Genomic DNA, 17,193 nt, shown 5'->3' with positions numbered 1-17,193 from the left:
ATAACTAAAGGTTTAATTAAGGTAAATGAGAAAATTCATACCAGTGTCATGGACGTAATCAATTAAATTTAAAATAATTGCCTCAAAATACAGGCACAATATAGATAAATCAGAAGCATAAAAAAGGTATTTTACACAACAGCCTGTAAATTCTTACCATAAAAGAATACCATCTTTAACTTTATCATAAAGTGATTTCCCTTCAGAATCAATAGGAAGAAGGTGTTGCAGATCAGGATCCAATCCAAGATTTGTATTAATCCAGTCAGAAAATGCAAGTTGCTCTTCTAGCCGGACTGAATGAGTTGTACCTGAGAAAAAACGTTAATCATAAAAATATACTTTTATTTGAATTATATATATTATTTAAAAACAAAGTAGTCAATCGGATTTCAGTGGAAAATGGGCCGATATAGAGTTTAACATAGATTCAAAACAGTCTCTTTATTAATTTTAATAAATGGTTATTTATATTTATTTATTTTATAAATATAATTTAGCCAAACTTAACGTCTACGCTCACTTCGCTCGCTAACCTTGACTGATTAACAGGAGTGTTTTGATTATTTAAATAATAAATAATTGCAATAATTACTGAATTTATTAAATAAATACTCAAAAAATTACGGTGTTAATTAGTCAAGGTTAGCAAGCGAAGCGAGCGTAGGTTAAGTTTGGTTAAATTATATTTATTAAATAAATAAATATAAATAACCATTTATTAAAATTAATAAAGAGACTGTTCATTTTCCACCGAAATCCGATTGACTACTTTGTTTTAAAATAAAGCTGTAGCTGCGGTGGCGTTAATACGCAAGTACCAATACCACTGTTTTATAGAATTTTAAAAAAAAAACAAATTTTACAATTAGAAAGTAAGATATCACATTTTACTGCTTATTTTACAAGTAAAAAGCTTGAAAATATAAATAATTAATTTGATTACATCATTTTTATGAAATGTTGTCAGTAAATATTTTAACATAATGTTATTACTGATGTAAATGTAATCACTACAAGTATTAAACTTACACAATTAAAATCCTTATACAGTAAATAAATGAAACAGTTAAACAACATACATTCCAAACCCAAAATAATGGATTTAAGTACACTGTTAAATATAGTTCACTACTGTTCACCAATCCTATAATGGTGGCATTAATAATGACTGCTCTCTTATTTTACAAAGGTTAAAAAATAACTTTTTGTTTAACACATAATTTAAAAATTATGCCAAAGAGACCAAAACTAATTCTGTAAATCATTTTAATTTTCCTTCACAACACAACTGAAACAAAAGTTAATACATATCTATATATACTTATATTTACATACATCAGTATATTAAACATTCTGTAATATTACTCAACACAACAAAAATCATAACAATACAGAGAAAATTTCTATAATTAAAAAATTCTGTTAGAATAAAAATGAAATTTTCAGAAAACCATTTCCTCACTTCAACTTTAAAAATTACAGTAGATATAATCTGGTAACTTCATACAATGTAGAGCTATATAATTTATTTTAATAGACCTTCACGTGTGGTAAACTGATCAAGACTATCGTTTCTTGCACTCTTTAGAAATGCCATTTTTTTTAACTTTTATTAGATTATTGCATCTTGCATACATTATTCTATGATTTAAACAACAGAGAGAATAAGACTAAGACTATTCAATGCAAATATTTCTTTGAGTATTCTGAAGATTAAATAATTCTACAGATCATAAAGCCTTAACTAATGAATAAAAATTCTGTTTAAAATACCTGCAGAACTTACAAAAGGAGTATCAAATAAATAGCACGGGAAATGGATAAAAGCATTACAACTTAACAAAAGCTGTTTGTTCCCCAGTTTGACGATTTTCCCTAAAAGTAAAGCATTGAGATTTTTATAATGATGTGATCCACATACCTTTCAGATTGAGACTGGAACCTAATAATATCCCAAGAAATTCAGTATGGTTCACTTGACTTCAGTATCTTAGTGTTCAATTATAATTCTATAATTCCTATCTAATTATTAAATAAATGCAATATATACATATAAGGTATATTGTTTTTAATTTTTAGGATATTATTAATACTTTATTTATATTATTTATATAATATTAATAATTTATTTATTTTAGGATATAAATATTTGTCAATTGATAAGGACTGCTACTTATTAAAAATGTTAATTACAGCATACATTCCATTGACCAGGTTGTATCATAAGTTTATGCTGTTTCCATTCCACTTAATATTATAGCATAGATAAGATTCATCAAAGTTAATTGTTTATTTCTTAAGATGGTGTCACAAACTTCATTCATCTCCTTACATTGTCATAAGAAATTAACTTAAAAAAAGACAGCAAATTAAGAGTCAAATTCTTTTATTTTTAAATATACAAGGGTTATTTTTTTTCAAGGTCCAATCGGTCACGAAATTAAAACCACAGTGAAAATAAAAAATTTTTTATTTGTAACAAGTACTTACATAGTTATGCTATTTTTCTACATAGTCACCAGTCCGATTTAGACATTTGTCGTAGCGTGGTACCAAATTTCCAATATCCTCATCATAGAATGGAGCTGCCTGTATATTCAGCCATGTTTCTAGGCTGGTCTGCAGCTCGATGTCTGTGCCAAAATGTTGTCCTCCTAGCCAGCGTTTCATGTGAGCAAAGAGGTGAAAATTGGATGGAGCCAAGTCCAAGCTGTATGGTAGGTGATCAAACACTTCCTAACGAAAATGCTGCAGGAGCTTCTTTATTACAGCTGCAGTGTACGACCAAGCAATGTCATGGAGAAAGACAATGCCTGATGACAACATTCCTCTCCGCTCATTCTGAATTGCCCTTCGCAGACGTTGAACAGTCACGCAGTATGAGGCTGCAATTATGGTCGTGCCACGTTCCACGAATTCCACCAAGAGAACTCCATTCCGATCCCAGAACACAGTAGCCATACACTTTCTGTTGGAGAAGGTTCGCTTGAACTTCTTTGGTTTACTGGGAGAATGAGAATGCATCCACTGTTTGGATTGTTCTTTTGTTTCTTCAGTTTCGAAATGGACCCATGTCTCGTCCCCTGTGACAATTTTGTTCAAAAAATCTTCTCCTTCATTGTGGCAACGCTGGAGAAACGTTGGGGAGGCGTCCATTCTCATTGTTTTGTGATGGTCGGACAGCATCTTGGGAACCCATCTCGCACAAAGTTTACGGTACTGAAGTCTCTCACTCACAATGGTGTAGAGAGCTGACCTTGAAATTTCAGGAAACAAATCACTCAACACAGCAATTGTGAACCGACAATTTTCTTGAATTGCTCCATCCACTCGCTCAACAAGATCATCGGTTGACACTCGCTTCCTTCCCTGACCGCCTGCATCATGAACATCTGTACGTCCTGCTTTAAAGTTCCTGCACCACTGTCGCACTTTGCTGTCACTCTTTGAAGTTTCACCATACAAATTACTTATTCGTCTATGAATTTCGGCTGCATTACACCCCTCACTCAGCCTGAAGAAATCGAATTACCGCACGCACTTCACACTTGGCAGGATGTGCTATTGTTGTAGACATGTATACGTGCTAGCTGTGTGTTCAGAACTAAACCAAGTGACGCAATGTGATTGAAGGCAAAGATTCATCCGATTTTTGTGTGGGTTTTTATTTTGTGACCGATTGGACCTCAAAAAAAATAATAACCCTCGTAGTACAGTCCTACTGCTACTAAAGAAAATACTGTTCAGGCTACATCACTGCCCTTAGGAAAATTACTCTGAAAAATTAATAAAAAAAACCCGTTAAATAGGAGATTTTATATTATAGACATCAATACTTGTTCTGTTAGCATGTCCTGTTTAAACTTTTTTTTACAAACACTATATGATGGGTTCTTAAATTAACAGAGATACAGATGCAGTCTACATGCTGCATTAAAATTATTCATTGAAACCATTACCCAAATTTGAAATTACGTCAAAAAAAAATTATGTCTACACTACTCCAGGGATTCCATCACTAGTAACCGTAACAATGTTATAACTTAAATGTATAATTGTAACCAACACATTTCTTTGATACACAAATAATAATTTACACCCACTTATATTTTATTATTTTGGGCTTTTTCAAGTTTGAAATCTTGTTAAGATAACAAAGATTTTCAACTCGTAGATAAAATAATAAACTACAATCTTTACAACCTGACAACTCCACAACATATGCAATGTTACAGGGAATGATATATAAAAAAAATAACAGGTTACAAAGTATGAATAAATACTAATCGCCAATTCCATATTTAATAAGCTGAAATGTTTAATTAAAATTAAACCAAAATAATTCCAACTGCCCTTTGAACGAGTACTGTTGGCATTCACAATTTAAAGATTATAAAGAAACGTAGGCAAGTAACATTGTGAGTATTAAACCAGTCCCTAATTAAAACTAAAATTTTGAATTAAAGAGCCTTAAGCAGACTACTAAACAAAAATTAATTACTAATAAACTAATCAACAATTAGAACTACCGAGTAATAAAATAATATACTACCTTCACTAGACGCATCTGACATTCCTCCAAGCGTTTCAAGATTTTCTTTTTTTGAAACAACTTGTTTGAAGGTGCTTCCAACTTCATTTGCTTTCAGTTCAGTACAAAGCTGCCCAAATAAAAAAAAAAAAACAACATTTATTTATACTGCCAAATAATTTAACAAAATATTGTTGTAATATTAAAAGATAATGAAGATGATGATGATAAGAATAATAATGAGAACACTAATACTAATAAAATAACAAATATCACTGAAGAGCATTTTTCAACAGTTTAAAACATAATAATTCCCTGTTGCAGAAAGTATACAGAACACACTATTACTTAGTTTCCTTATAACTGAAACAAAAGAAGTCTACATTAAACAATGGTGAAAGAATACATTATGTCATGACCCTCCATTACATCTCATTCCGACTAATCAAAATACAATATAATTTCCTGACATTTGTATAAAACTTAAAATTTAATCAGCCACGTGATCATCGCATCCAGTGATGAGCTGAAAATCTATTTTTACCCGCGGCCTTAATTACTTTCTTATTAAAAAAAAATATGTAAAGTATTTTAAATTACTGTTAAATGATAAGAGGTTATAAAGTTTTACTCATTTTCAATCCTACATTAATTATTTCTATCTTAAGATGTTATAAAGTGAAGTTAAAAAAACGCTCAGAAAAACATAAAAAAAGTTTATTTAGATCAGGTAGTCCTTCTAACCTTGTAATAAAGGATGAATCAGGTGGATGTGTTCTCCACCTGGTAACATCTTGTTTAAAAAAAAAAAAAAATCCTTTGAATCTTAGTATCACTTCATCTGATTTTTTCAAATGAGGAGGTGAAGATTAAAATTCATTTCAAACAACATAAGCTACCACCATACCAAAAATTCATGACTATGTAAAACTATTCCTTAGATATAAAGTAAAACAGATGAAAACACACAAACATTTACATTCTACACACACAGAATTCTGAAACAATATTTATAGGCTCAGGAGACATCAAAATATCAAAAAATACTAAACTCCAAAAGCATCTCTTTTTCCCATATAAAGATTTCCCTGTTATATTTTACAATGAACTGGAAAGTAAATGGATTTAAAATACAATGGTAGATTCTATATGTTTACAAACATAACATGAAGACTTCAACATCCAATTTTACATAACACTGAATATTAAATTGAAATAAATCTTAACAATAGTTAATTTTCTAGTCAAATTAAGGTTAAGTTCTATTTTTGTTTTTCATAAAACAATTTTTAGAAATTATTGAAATGTCTCCTCTTACTTCTGTTGTTTCAATACTCTACATCTTTATATTTTAACCTGTTTCCCTTTTTTAATTTTGAGAAAATAACATAGATTCTTCCTTATAATATTTCAATTACAACTAATGTAAATCATTTTTTTCATTTTTTCTTTATATAAAAGAATTTTTTAAGTATGTAATTATAAGTATGAAATTCAAACTTATAATCTCAGAATTATAAAGTTAACTTATAATTTACACTAATGACTACATGTACAGGGTGTCCCATATAAAACGCAACCAATCAATCACATATCCATGAAATTTCAAAAGTCAAGCTTACTCCCCTACTCGTTACTGAAATGGACTCGTCCAACATCTGAACATCGCAGCGACGCAGTAGAACACTACTGATAGTAACAACAATGCAATCATAAGGTTCAATGTATTGCTAGAGACAAGATGGTGTTTTCGCTAGATGTACTTGTTTTCATTGTTAAGTCGTACTTCAGTACGAAATCAGTGGTTGCAGTGCAAGATTTGTTTCGCCATAAGTCCCCTGATAAACCAGCTCCAAACAAAACATCAGTATTAAGGTTAGTCGCAAAATTTAGAGAGACTGGTTCTGTTAATAACAAGGAACACAAAAGATCTGCATCAGTATTGAATACAGATACAGTCACTGAAATCAAAGACCGATTACTCGCCTCGCCAAATAAATCGATCAGACGTTTGTCTGCTGAAATTAATTTGTCTAAATCAACTGTTCATCGGGCGACCAAAAAATTACAATTACGACCTTATCGCATTCAAACAGTTCATCAACTTCTTGAGCCCGATAAAGAAAAACGGCTACAATATTGTCAATGGTTCTGTCGATTTCTACGTGAGGGAATTAATGTTATGGATTCGTTATTTTTCACAGTTGAAGTATGATTTCATTTGGATGGCTAAGTTAAACAGCCAAAACAGTAGAATTTGGAGTGCCGAAAATCCCCACGTTTATCACGAAAAACAATTACACCCACAGAAGTTGGGGGTGTGGTGCGCGATATCACGGAAGAAAATAATCGGTCCTATTTTTTTCGAGTACACCATTAATGCAGAACGATATCAGGATATTTATTTCAGTTCATTGCACTCTTGCAAGAGGAAGACAGACACTGCTGGCTACATGATGGTGCGACATCACACTACGCAGGTTCAACTTCTGATTTCGTTGAGGAACTCTTTGGTTATCGGTCGAGGCTTGTGGCCACCAAGATCTCCAGATTTGACTGCGGCGGATTTTTTTCTATGGGATTACCTCAAAGAAAAAGCCTACAGCAACAAACCACGAACAATTGAAAGTCAATATTGAACAAGCTGTATTAAATATCCAGCCACAAACTTTGATAAAAGTTGCAAGAAACGCTGTAAAAAGAATTGAAGCTTGTATTCAAAAAGATGGCGGCCATTTCCAACATTTACTCTAAATTTAAGGTAATGGATGGTAATAATAAAAATTACATTTACATTTACACATGCCTTTTTATTATTTCAATACCTACCAATATAAGGTTGGGTTAAGTTTTATATGGGACACCCTTTATATAAATCCATAAAAATACAAGAGATATTCAGCTCTACAAATGACACTAATTCTGTTTATTACAGACAGACTACAACATTATAACCCGCAAAAAAAAAAAACAATTTCAACCAGTGCCATTTGTACCTTGGATGCTTTATATGCACCCTCAACTAAGAGTTGAGTGTCAAGATAGTATAGGCAACAAATTAATGTATTCCATTGTGTGAAAGAATGCTATACATATACATAATATGTAAATGTGTAGATTATATATATAAAACATCTCCACACAGCAAGAAAAATATTGGATTATACTGCATTTGTGCTCTAACAGGTTTTATTAACAAAATATAACTGACAAGCCAATTGTGCGATAAAAATATATTTAAACTGCAGTTAGTACATAATACTTATTTGTAAATGTATATTGATAATATGAACTTAAAGATATTTACTGTTTATATACTTGACACAAATCTGATCTAAACTAGATGGGGGTTGCACTTCATTTGGATCAGCGTAAATCCAAATTAACCAGAAATTCCCTTAATATTTTATTAACACAATATTATACAAACCTTTTAAATTCATTAATATACATACTTTATATATTTTATATAATATATTATAACAATTTATCAACTTTTAACCTTCTTATCAGTATGTATAACAATAACGACAATCTGAAAATTCAAAATGAAGAATGTAGGAAACACTAACCACTCCTATAAAGTTAAGACAAGGTGCATTATAACAGTACAGTCATCAGTTTTGTTTATCCACATTCAACATTAGTCTTAACAAGTACTGCACGAGAACCTTTTCAAAGAAGCAGATGAGTCACTTTCGGAAAATTCTTCAGCCAATTTCTGATATTGTTTTAAAGATATTAAAACACTCTTAAATGCTTTTAACAAATAAATTAGGCATTTAGTAATTACAATGGAATTATTCTCATATTTCAATTGGTTATTACAAAAATTGTCACTAGAAATATCCAAGACTGTCCTGATCTAGTTCAGATTAACCCAAACTTCAGATTATCAAACTTGGATTAACAGGTTTTATACTCTGTAAAATAACTATAAAATGTGACAGAAAAATCTTTTTCTTTTTTAAATAAAAAAAGCAGGTGTAGACATGCAAGTGATTGAAGCTGATGCGAATTAGAATGTCTTATAGCTTTTTTTTTAAAGAGCTAGCAGCTAAAACCAGATAAAACATAGACTGTATGATGATATAACTGAATTACATGAATAATTTATTGAAAACTTTCATAATGAAATGTGCAAACTAATTTCAGAAACAAATTACAGTAAAACCTGTCTAAATTAACCACTGCTAGTGTAAAGAAGTCATCACTTTATACAGGTTACTGATACAAAATATAAAATATACAACTTTACTAAAGAGCAATACTTTTTTCAGCTACTGTTTTTACTTATCTCACACTTTCATGATTTTTACTTCAGATTTTGCTCCATTAATACTACAAATATTCTATGATACACACGTGAAAAAAATGCCAATATAGTGACAATAGCAAGTATGGAATTTTGGCTAGACCAAAAAAGTGATCCCTTCAGGCAGATGGTCAGATTGTGTAAGTAAGTATTAATAAGTTCTACTGTATAATTAATATGATAAGACTCTCTTTGAAAGGATTTTTTTGAAACTCTACTCAGTTTTTTATCAACCTATAATGTAGATTGCCTATAATATATATATATATATATATATATACATACAAATCAAAAGGTGAATAGTTTTAATTTTTTTTTTATAAAATGCAATATTTTATCGCAAATGAATGGATGATATGTTAGATGATATGATGTTATGTTAACATATATGATATGATATAATATATGATATGATGTTATGTTAGATGATGTTAGATGATATGTTAAATGAATGGATGATACAGAACAAAAAGAATACATACTTAAGAGCCATACTGTCAAAGCTACCACGATAAGAAAATAAAAAAATACATTATAATCTGAATAATAATTTATCAATATTCTGCTGATAAGTTGCAACTCGATAAATTATTAATTAATATATCCACTCACATACAGTGAGGGCAGAGGGAGGTATTTTAGAAAAATACTGTCCCTTCTACAAAAAAGAAATGTTTTCCTTCACCAATTTAGTTACTGAAAGGAATTAGCATGATCTTGCAGCAAACTATCATTTGACATCTGCATAAAAGCTATTATTGACTTTTTTTAAATATGCACTACAAAACATGTACTTTTATGTACTATATTTTCACCATGTATTTAACAACAGAATAAATATTGCCGAGGTAAGTAAAAATTTTTTTATTACAATAATATTAACAAACTAGAAAAAATTTAATTTGTTTTAATGTCATGCACCATAACTATGAACATTTTCTAATTTTAAAAAATACTAAAGAAATCAATGTCTCAATTATCTAAGTGATTGAGAGTGTACTAAACCGTCAATTATTTTGAGAGAATCTTTGCTATATAGAAAAATACATACATTACAAATATACATTATTATTATTATTATTATTATTATTATTACAAAATTAATCAGCATTATTACCAGTAAACAACCAATTAAAATAAACCAGTTATACTAAAATAAAGCCACAACACTAATTTATAAAAACAGTTTCTACCAAAATAAAGTGCAATACATGCTACAAAAACTGAAAATTGATCAGGAGACAACATCAAAAAAATAATAATAGCATTCTACAGAAAGTTCAAACAAGCATAAGCAACAAATTACAAAGCACCCAAGTAAAATAACTAGGACATGGAACATCACTAAAATTTAATTTTTGACAATACAAATTTGAACTGTAAACAGATTTCACAATGTCTGTGATAATTTACATTGGCAATTGCACACAATTTACAAACATTATGAAAATAGTTACATTCAATATATTATGCTCTTCCCTGACCTACAAAAAAAAAACTTCAGGGAAAAATTAAATAATTTAATAAGAGAAATAGCAATTATCTTTCAATTCCAGTAATAATTATTTTTTTTAAAAAAGGCTATAAATGTAACAGAAAAATAGTAAAAAAGGAAATTAATATTTCACCTCACTTTTTCAATAATACAACATAGCATTTCTACTACTCATGATATTCTTCTCAGTTAAAGTGCCAAAAATAACTAATCCTTCTTTATAATTTCTTATTCAGACTTTCGTTAGTATGCAAGCATAAATACTCCAAACATGCACTGTTTAAGAAATTTCAATAATAGGCGTTATAAAGAAATTAATTTAACAATACAGCAAAAGCAACCAGTAACTTAGCAACTTCATAAAATACACAGAATGTTTTACATAGTATCTATTTTTTTAATTATACAAGTATTTGTAAAAATAATACACATCAATATAAACTGTCTCATAGATTTTTATAAATCAAAAACAGATTTAAATACAGCAGATTTTAAGAAGCAACACCTTCTTTCAAGTAAAAATTATAATTAGAAAAAAAACTTATCTCCTGAAAACTTATTTTATTAAAAGTAACTTATTAAAAGCAAAACACAAAATATATGATGTAGAAGACAATTTTATGCTGCTCTCTTTGTAAGACACCAGCACATGCATTACCAGTTGCAATTGACTGTTAATCAATATGCAAAGGACAGTCGTCAAAAATGTGAAACCGTTACCCACATAACAGTTAAACAATAAGTTCTCTTGTGGGAAAATTTTTTTTTAATAAATTAAACACTGCAGTATCAAAATACAAAACATACAGAATTCATTTTCAATTAAAAAATTCATCAAAATAAAAAATATACAAAACTTATTCATCCAGAAGGAAAAAAGTAATTAAAAATTTCCATTCATAATAGTTATACAAGTACCATATACCAACTCAAGTACATGTAGTAGACAGACTGAAATGTTAAAAAAATGATATCTCATTCTTCCAGGAAAATTTATTACAATAACAGTTTACAGTTATTGATACGACTCAGAAATAATACTTCATAAACACCATTTAGAAGAAATAAGTATTCGAATGACAAATTAATTTAAAACAAACTTATAAATTTGGTTGTTGATTTTTTTTATAATACAGATGGCTGCTATGATGGATACACGTACATTTTTTTGTTTCTTTAAGTTTGGCACTTTAAATATTGACCAAATTTTAATCATCCAATTACCAAATCAATTTTTTTTAATGTGTTTACTTTTTAATTATTTTTTTTTACTTACATTCTTATCTACAAAATATATATTAAATATATACATCTCATAAAACTTTATAAAAACTTTAATTAACAATCCAGTAGTAAATGAATGTGTCATCTAATCCAAACTGTTTGTTTCAATATATTTAGATTACAAAGTATATAATAATAAAACAATAAAAATGAGAACTACAAAACCTTCTATATCTTAGTTACTAATCTGTGCCTCATGAATACCAAGATTTGCTAAGAATACACAAAAAAGGATCAATATCAGTTCAACTGAAGAGAAGGTGGGAAATCAAATCAACCAAAAAATATATATAAAACTTAATTTAACAATTGAGAGAATTTTTTTTTTTTAATGAACTAAAACTTGTAAAGTTTCAAACTATCACAAATTTTACTGAAAGGTAACCAAATTCTAATTTCTTACATATAATCAGTATACTTGGGTACCAAAAAAATATTCAATAGTATTACCTTAGAACCTGATCGTTCCACAATATCTAGAATGGCTTAGAGAGTAGCATCCTAGAAACTGAGAGGTGTGAAGTAAGAAAAATGCAAAAACGAATGAACCAAAAATAAAATGGTTTCCACAAATCAGAAAAAAGCATAAACACAAACCATTATTAAACAGTGACAGTATAATTTGTCGAATACCATTGTTAAGTTTAACTAAGATTAAAATATTTTAAACCAATTAATTAATATGCTAAAATCCAATAACATTAATTAACAGTAACAAGAAGTTAATTCATGCAATATTTCTGAATAATAGCTAGTACAGTTAAGAAAAATTGCACAAAAATACAAGTAAATAACAATTCACCAAAAACAGAAAATATAGGTTGTTAAATTTCAGTGCAAAAAGTAAAACTGCAATAAAACAAAAAATATGAGTAACATCAACCAAATTTTTTTAAATTTATTTTGAAGCTTACATTACATTGTGTTTGAAAAATAACATCATTCATACAGCCATCATAACGCACATCATTCGCCTGATATAGCTAAGTCTATCGACAAAATTTTGCATGACTCTTTTGCAGAAATCAGCAAGAATTCCACTTATAAATAACATGTAGAATATTTGCTTTCAAGTCACCAACCAGTCATAGTTTGTTGCTATAAACTTGACTTAACATAATCCCAAAGAAAAAAGTCTAAGGGAGTCAAATCACATGATCTTGGTGGCCAACTGACATTACCAATTTGTGAAAATTATCAAATCACCAAACCTTTGACACAATAACTGAATTGTTTCAACAGCTCTGTAGCATATGGCACCATCCTGTTGAAACCACCTTACTGAAATCAAGATTTTCCAAATTTACAAAGAAAAAAATCATAAATCATAGCTCGATAGTGTACACCATCTACTGTAACAGCATCCCTTGCCCATTTTCAAAAAAAAATTGCCAGATAATACCACTAGCTCATAATCCACACCAAACAGTGATTTTTGGATGTAATGGTTGCTGTTGAATCATTATGGATTGAAATCAACCCAATTATGGCAATTTTGCTTGTCTATAAAGCCATCAAGCCAGAATCATCTGAAAAGATGATTTTTTTAATGAAAATTTGGATCCTTTTTGAGCTGCTCTAGAGTCTATTAGCAAACCATCTACATAAAGCATGGTCCCGTGACTTTAATTCTTGAATTAGTTGAATCTTATGTGAGGTAGACCAAGATCTACATAGAAAATTCACCATGTTGTTGTTGTTGAAGAAAGACCCAATTCTTATGAGTAATGTGAAATTAGTAAACTTTGATTTTCACGAACACTTGCACTTAAAGCAGTTATCTGCTGTATTTGCAGCACTTATTCTCTTAACTCCTTGCATTTTTTTTTGTGAATTGGTGTTCAACACAAAGTAGAGAAAAAAATCTAATTTTTTAACCAAATGTAGAATTGTGCTATTGTTTGGCTATTTATGCACACCATAAATAACGGGAAGTGTACAATATATAGCTATAACAGATTCCATATTTTGATAATAAATTTTTTTATGATTTGTAAATGTTGAGGTGTGTGGCATCCCATGATGAATTGTCATAACTACTGAAAACAAATGAAGCATGAAAAACTTTTAAAAAAATCAATGTCACTACCACAATCTGTAAAATTTTTGTGCTCAATTTGAAAGACCCTTTAATATTAATGTCTTGGAGAAAAAAGTAACAAATCATTTCTACTGCAATCAAAATGATTAACTATATCTGCATACTATTACGTCCATAATCACAATTTGTTAAATCTAATTTGCTAAATTATTTAGTATAGTCTCGTATTAAACATTTATAAACTTATACAATGTTTGTACATTCATGGAATGTAGACTAAGAGAAATTATAAGCATCATGGACTATACAGGGAACACAATAAATACTACAGATAATACAACTGATACAAGTTGTTTTGTACCAAAACTAAAAAATGGCATTATATTCAAACTACACAACTACAGCCAGAACATTCCATTGGTATAATCCTATTAGACCTGATCAATATGGCACATAAGATATTGCCAGCAAATTTTCAATCACCATTAGAAAATCGAGGATTTGTGCACAACTTCAGTAAAAAAATATTTAAAAAAAATGCACATACATGAAAAATGGAATCTCACGTAACAATCTCTCCTGTATCAAACTGAAATAAAATAACTAATGTCCAGTAGATTAAATATACAAAAAATATTGTGAGTCAGAATAGCATCTAGGCTGAACAAATGCATAAGTGAAAGAAAAATGACAAATTGAAACATGTCATACCAGGAAATTTAATGCTACAAACCGATATCAACTATTGGTTCCTTGGTTGTGTTTCATGGCTACCACTTGTTACGAGTTTAATTAACAAAATAACCTGGCCTAACAAAACTTAGAATATATCATAGCTAGATAAACACTATCATTTCACAAATAAGAAATGTTGATACCTACTTGACCTCATCACATAAAACTTACACCGGCTATCCCAAAATCATCAAGGGTTATAATATTTACTCATTAACTTGTATAAATATACTATATATAATTATATATCTTTGTACCACCAGGTACAGTTCATAAGAAGTAAGAATGCTTATTTAGTTGGATAAAGTACTTTCAGAGCATCAACAGACATATTTAAAAATATATAATACACATAATTAAAATGTGAAAATTAAAAATATAACTTTTAAAATATACGTAGCAAAAAAAATATTAAAAATGTGTCAGCATATTTAAAAAAATCCTACATCCAACATGGTATGATAAGGAATAGTATTACCAGTTCATTTAATCGTTAGATAAGGTCCACCAAATTTATCAGTTTATTATGAAATTCAATCTGTTTATTAATAAGTTTATATTTATTAATATAATACTTTTCCAATACATCAAATTCCTTATTATTATTACAAATTATTATTATCTAAAATTTCTAAATTTTTTTTATCATTAATATATGTTTATTTTTCCTTATGTGTTCCATAACATTTGAAAATTTAATACTACCTTTTTTTGGTAATTATTGTAATTTTCAGTAAATCTCTTGATGAACGACCTGATTGTTTGTATATTTGTTACAATTGATTTTGTATATTCCAAATAGTTCAAAATTATTGATTATGACATTATTACCCTGTAAAATATATTTCATTGGTTTGTTAGGTATATATGCAATATTACATCATTTTTTATTAAATATATTACTGATGTCTGTAGTACTAATGCTATGGTATTTAAATGTAATATATTTATTATGTGTAATATGTTTCTTTTGTTGACTATTATCACAATAATTTTTTAATGTGGTCTTCTCATATATACATATGCTTATTATTTAAATATTTGTCAATTAATCAATCAATAAATTTATTATAATATTCAATAACATTTGTTATATTTTTTATACAATCAATTTCTTTTCTTTATTCATTTTGCCATTATTATCAGTATATATGTATGCTCTACATATAATTCTAAATGTAATTATTTGATTTTATATATCAATGGCATGTTAGACTCTTTATGAGAAGTGTATAAATAATCTTTTTTTCTGTAAGCAACTGTTATGATATTATTATTATTATTTATTAATTGATTTCTTATATCCAGATAATTGATACTTGATTTTTATCAGTTTCATTTGTAAATATTAAGACTTTGCTATATAAATTTAATTTATTATGTTAAACTCGTTTATATTTTCATAATATATTACCAACATATCAATAACATAACTCACCCAAATTAAAATTTCATGCACATGCATAATCCCAAGTATAGTTTTTTTCAAAATTTTGATAAAATTCTCACATAATAGCAGATAGTGGTGATCCCATAACTGATCCCCCAGTTTGAAGATAGAGTATTTACCATCTAACTATAAATAATTTTGCACACATACTTATAATTCTGATTACGTTATTCAAATTTATAGGATTTTCATTATTATTAATAAAATTACTTTTTATTAATTCTATAGTTTCATTACAGAGATATCTGATATGTCATATGATACTATTCTAGTATTATTACTGATTACTAAATTCGCTAATTTACTTATTAATTGAAAACCATTTTTTATATTATGCGTATAACGTAAGTTTAACTTATTTCTCAATATTCTGTCTATTATTTTAGCTATATAATATGAAGGAATTGTTCCAAAGTTAATGACATATTAGTAATATATAATGAAAAAATAAACAAGTTTAACATAATTAATAATAAACTAAATTTATGTAACAAAAACTGAATATTTACAAAGTAGATAAAAATCGAGTATTAATTATCTGGATATAAACATTAGTAAATAAATAATAATATCATAAGAGATGCTTATAGAAAAACAAACTATTATAATATATACACTTCTCATAAAGAATCTAACATGTCATGGATATATAAATAAACACATTTAAAAATACATAAAAAGCACACATGCAGGTATATCACAAAGTTCTCCTGAGACTTTCATAACCTATTCTACTTGTGAAAATAATGGAAAACATTCATATAAAGATAAGTCCTAAAATGCTTCGTTAGTGAGTTATGGCAAGTGAAAGATTTCGCTCGGATTTCAGCTACACTGGAGAAATGAAATTGTACTGAAATTTTTAGGACGTTAATTAAAGGGCAGAATTAGTGATTTCTTATGGTTTTTGACCTAAAAAATCAAATAAAGATAACTCCCAGAACCATATCTGAAGTGGTTATTGAGAAATTGGTGATGAAAACCAAAAAATTGGGGTAAAAATTCCTGGTTTTTATGTTTAACATACAAAAACTTTGTTAAATGGGTAATAAACCAGTAGAACTCTTAAACAAAACTTGTAACTTTGAACAAAATGCTGTAAAATAAGTTGAATAAAACACAGAAAAGTTAGAAAATTTTGAATTTTATTTAAAAAAAGTACACTACTATATTTGACAGAAAACATAATGTAAACAAAAAACCAAACTCTTTTTTGGTGATGTGAAAAATTTATAACAAAATCTACTATTAAAAAATGATAAAAACTGGAAATTACACAACTGTAAAATAAAAATAAATAAATTTACTTAGATAATTTTTTTTTTATTAATGACAGAAA

The 17,193-nt window shown here is 28.3% G+C and overlaps 1 protein-coding gene across 2 annotated transcripts in view; it reads right to left on the bottom strand.

Moving 5' to 3' along the window:
* Positions 1 to 17,193, bottom strand: part of Fim (plastin-2 fimbrin) — a 98,586-nt gene that overhangs the window by 35,280 nt on the left and 46,113 nt on the right. For both annotated transcript variants that reach the window (XM_075363286.1, XM_075363287.1), the window contains exons 3-4: positions 4,556 to 4,664; positions 158 to 311 (exon numbers count right to left, since the gene is read on the bottom strand). In XM_075363286.1, the coding sequence (XP_075219401.1) occupies positions 158 to 311; positions 4,556 to 4,664 (263 nt within the window). The remainder of the gene's footprint in view (positions 1 to 157; positions 312 to 4,555; positions 4,665 to 17,193) is intronic.

Source organism: Lycorma delicatula, chromosome 4, assembly GCF_047948215.1.
Source record: "Lycorma delicatula isolate Av1 chromosome 4, ASM4794821v1, whole genome shotgun sequence".
NCBI classification, from domain to species: domain Eukaryota; kingdom Metazoa; phylum Arthropoda; class Insecta; order Hemiptera; family Fulgoridae; genus Lycorma; species Lycorma delicatula.
The sequence above is the reverse complement of the archived record's forward strand: the minus strand, read 5'-3'. Positions and strand labels throughout refer to the sequence as shown.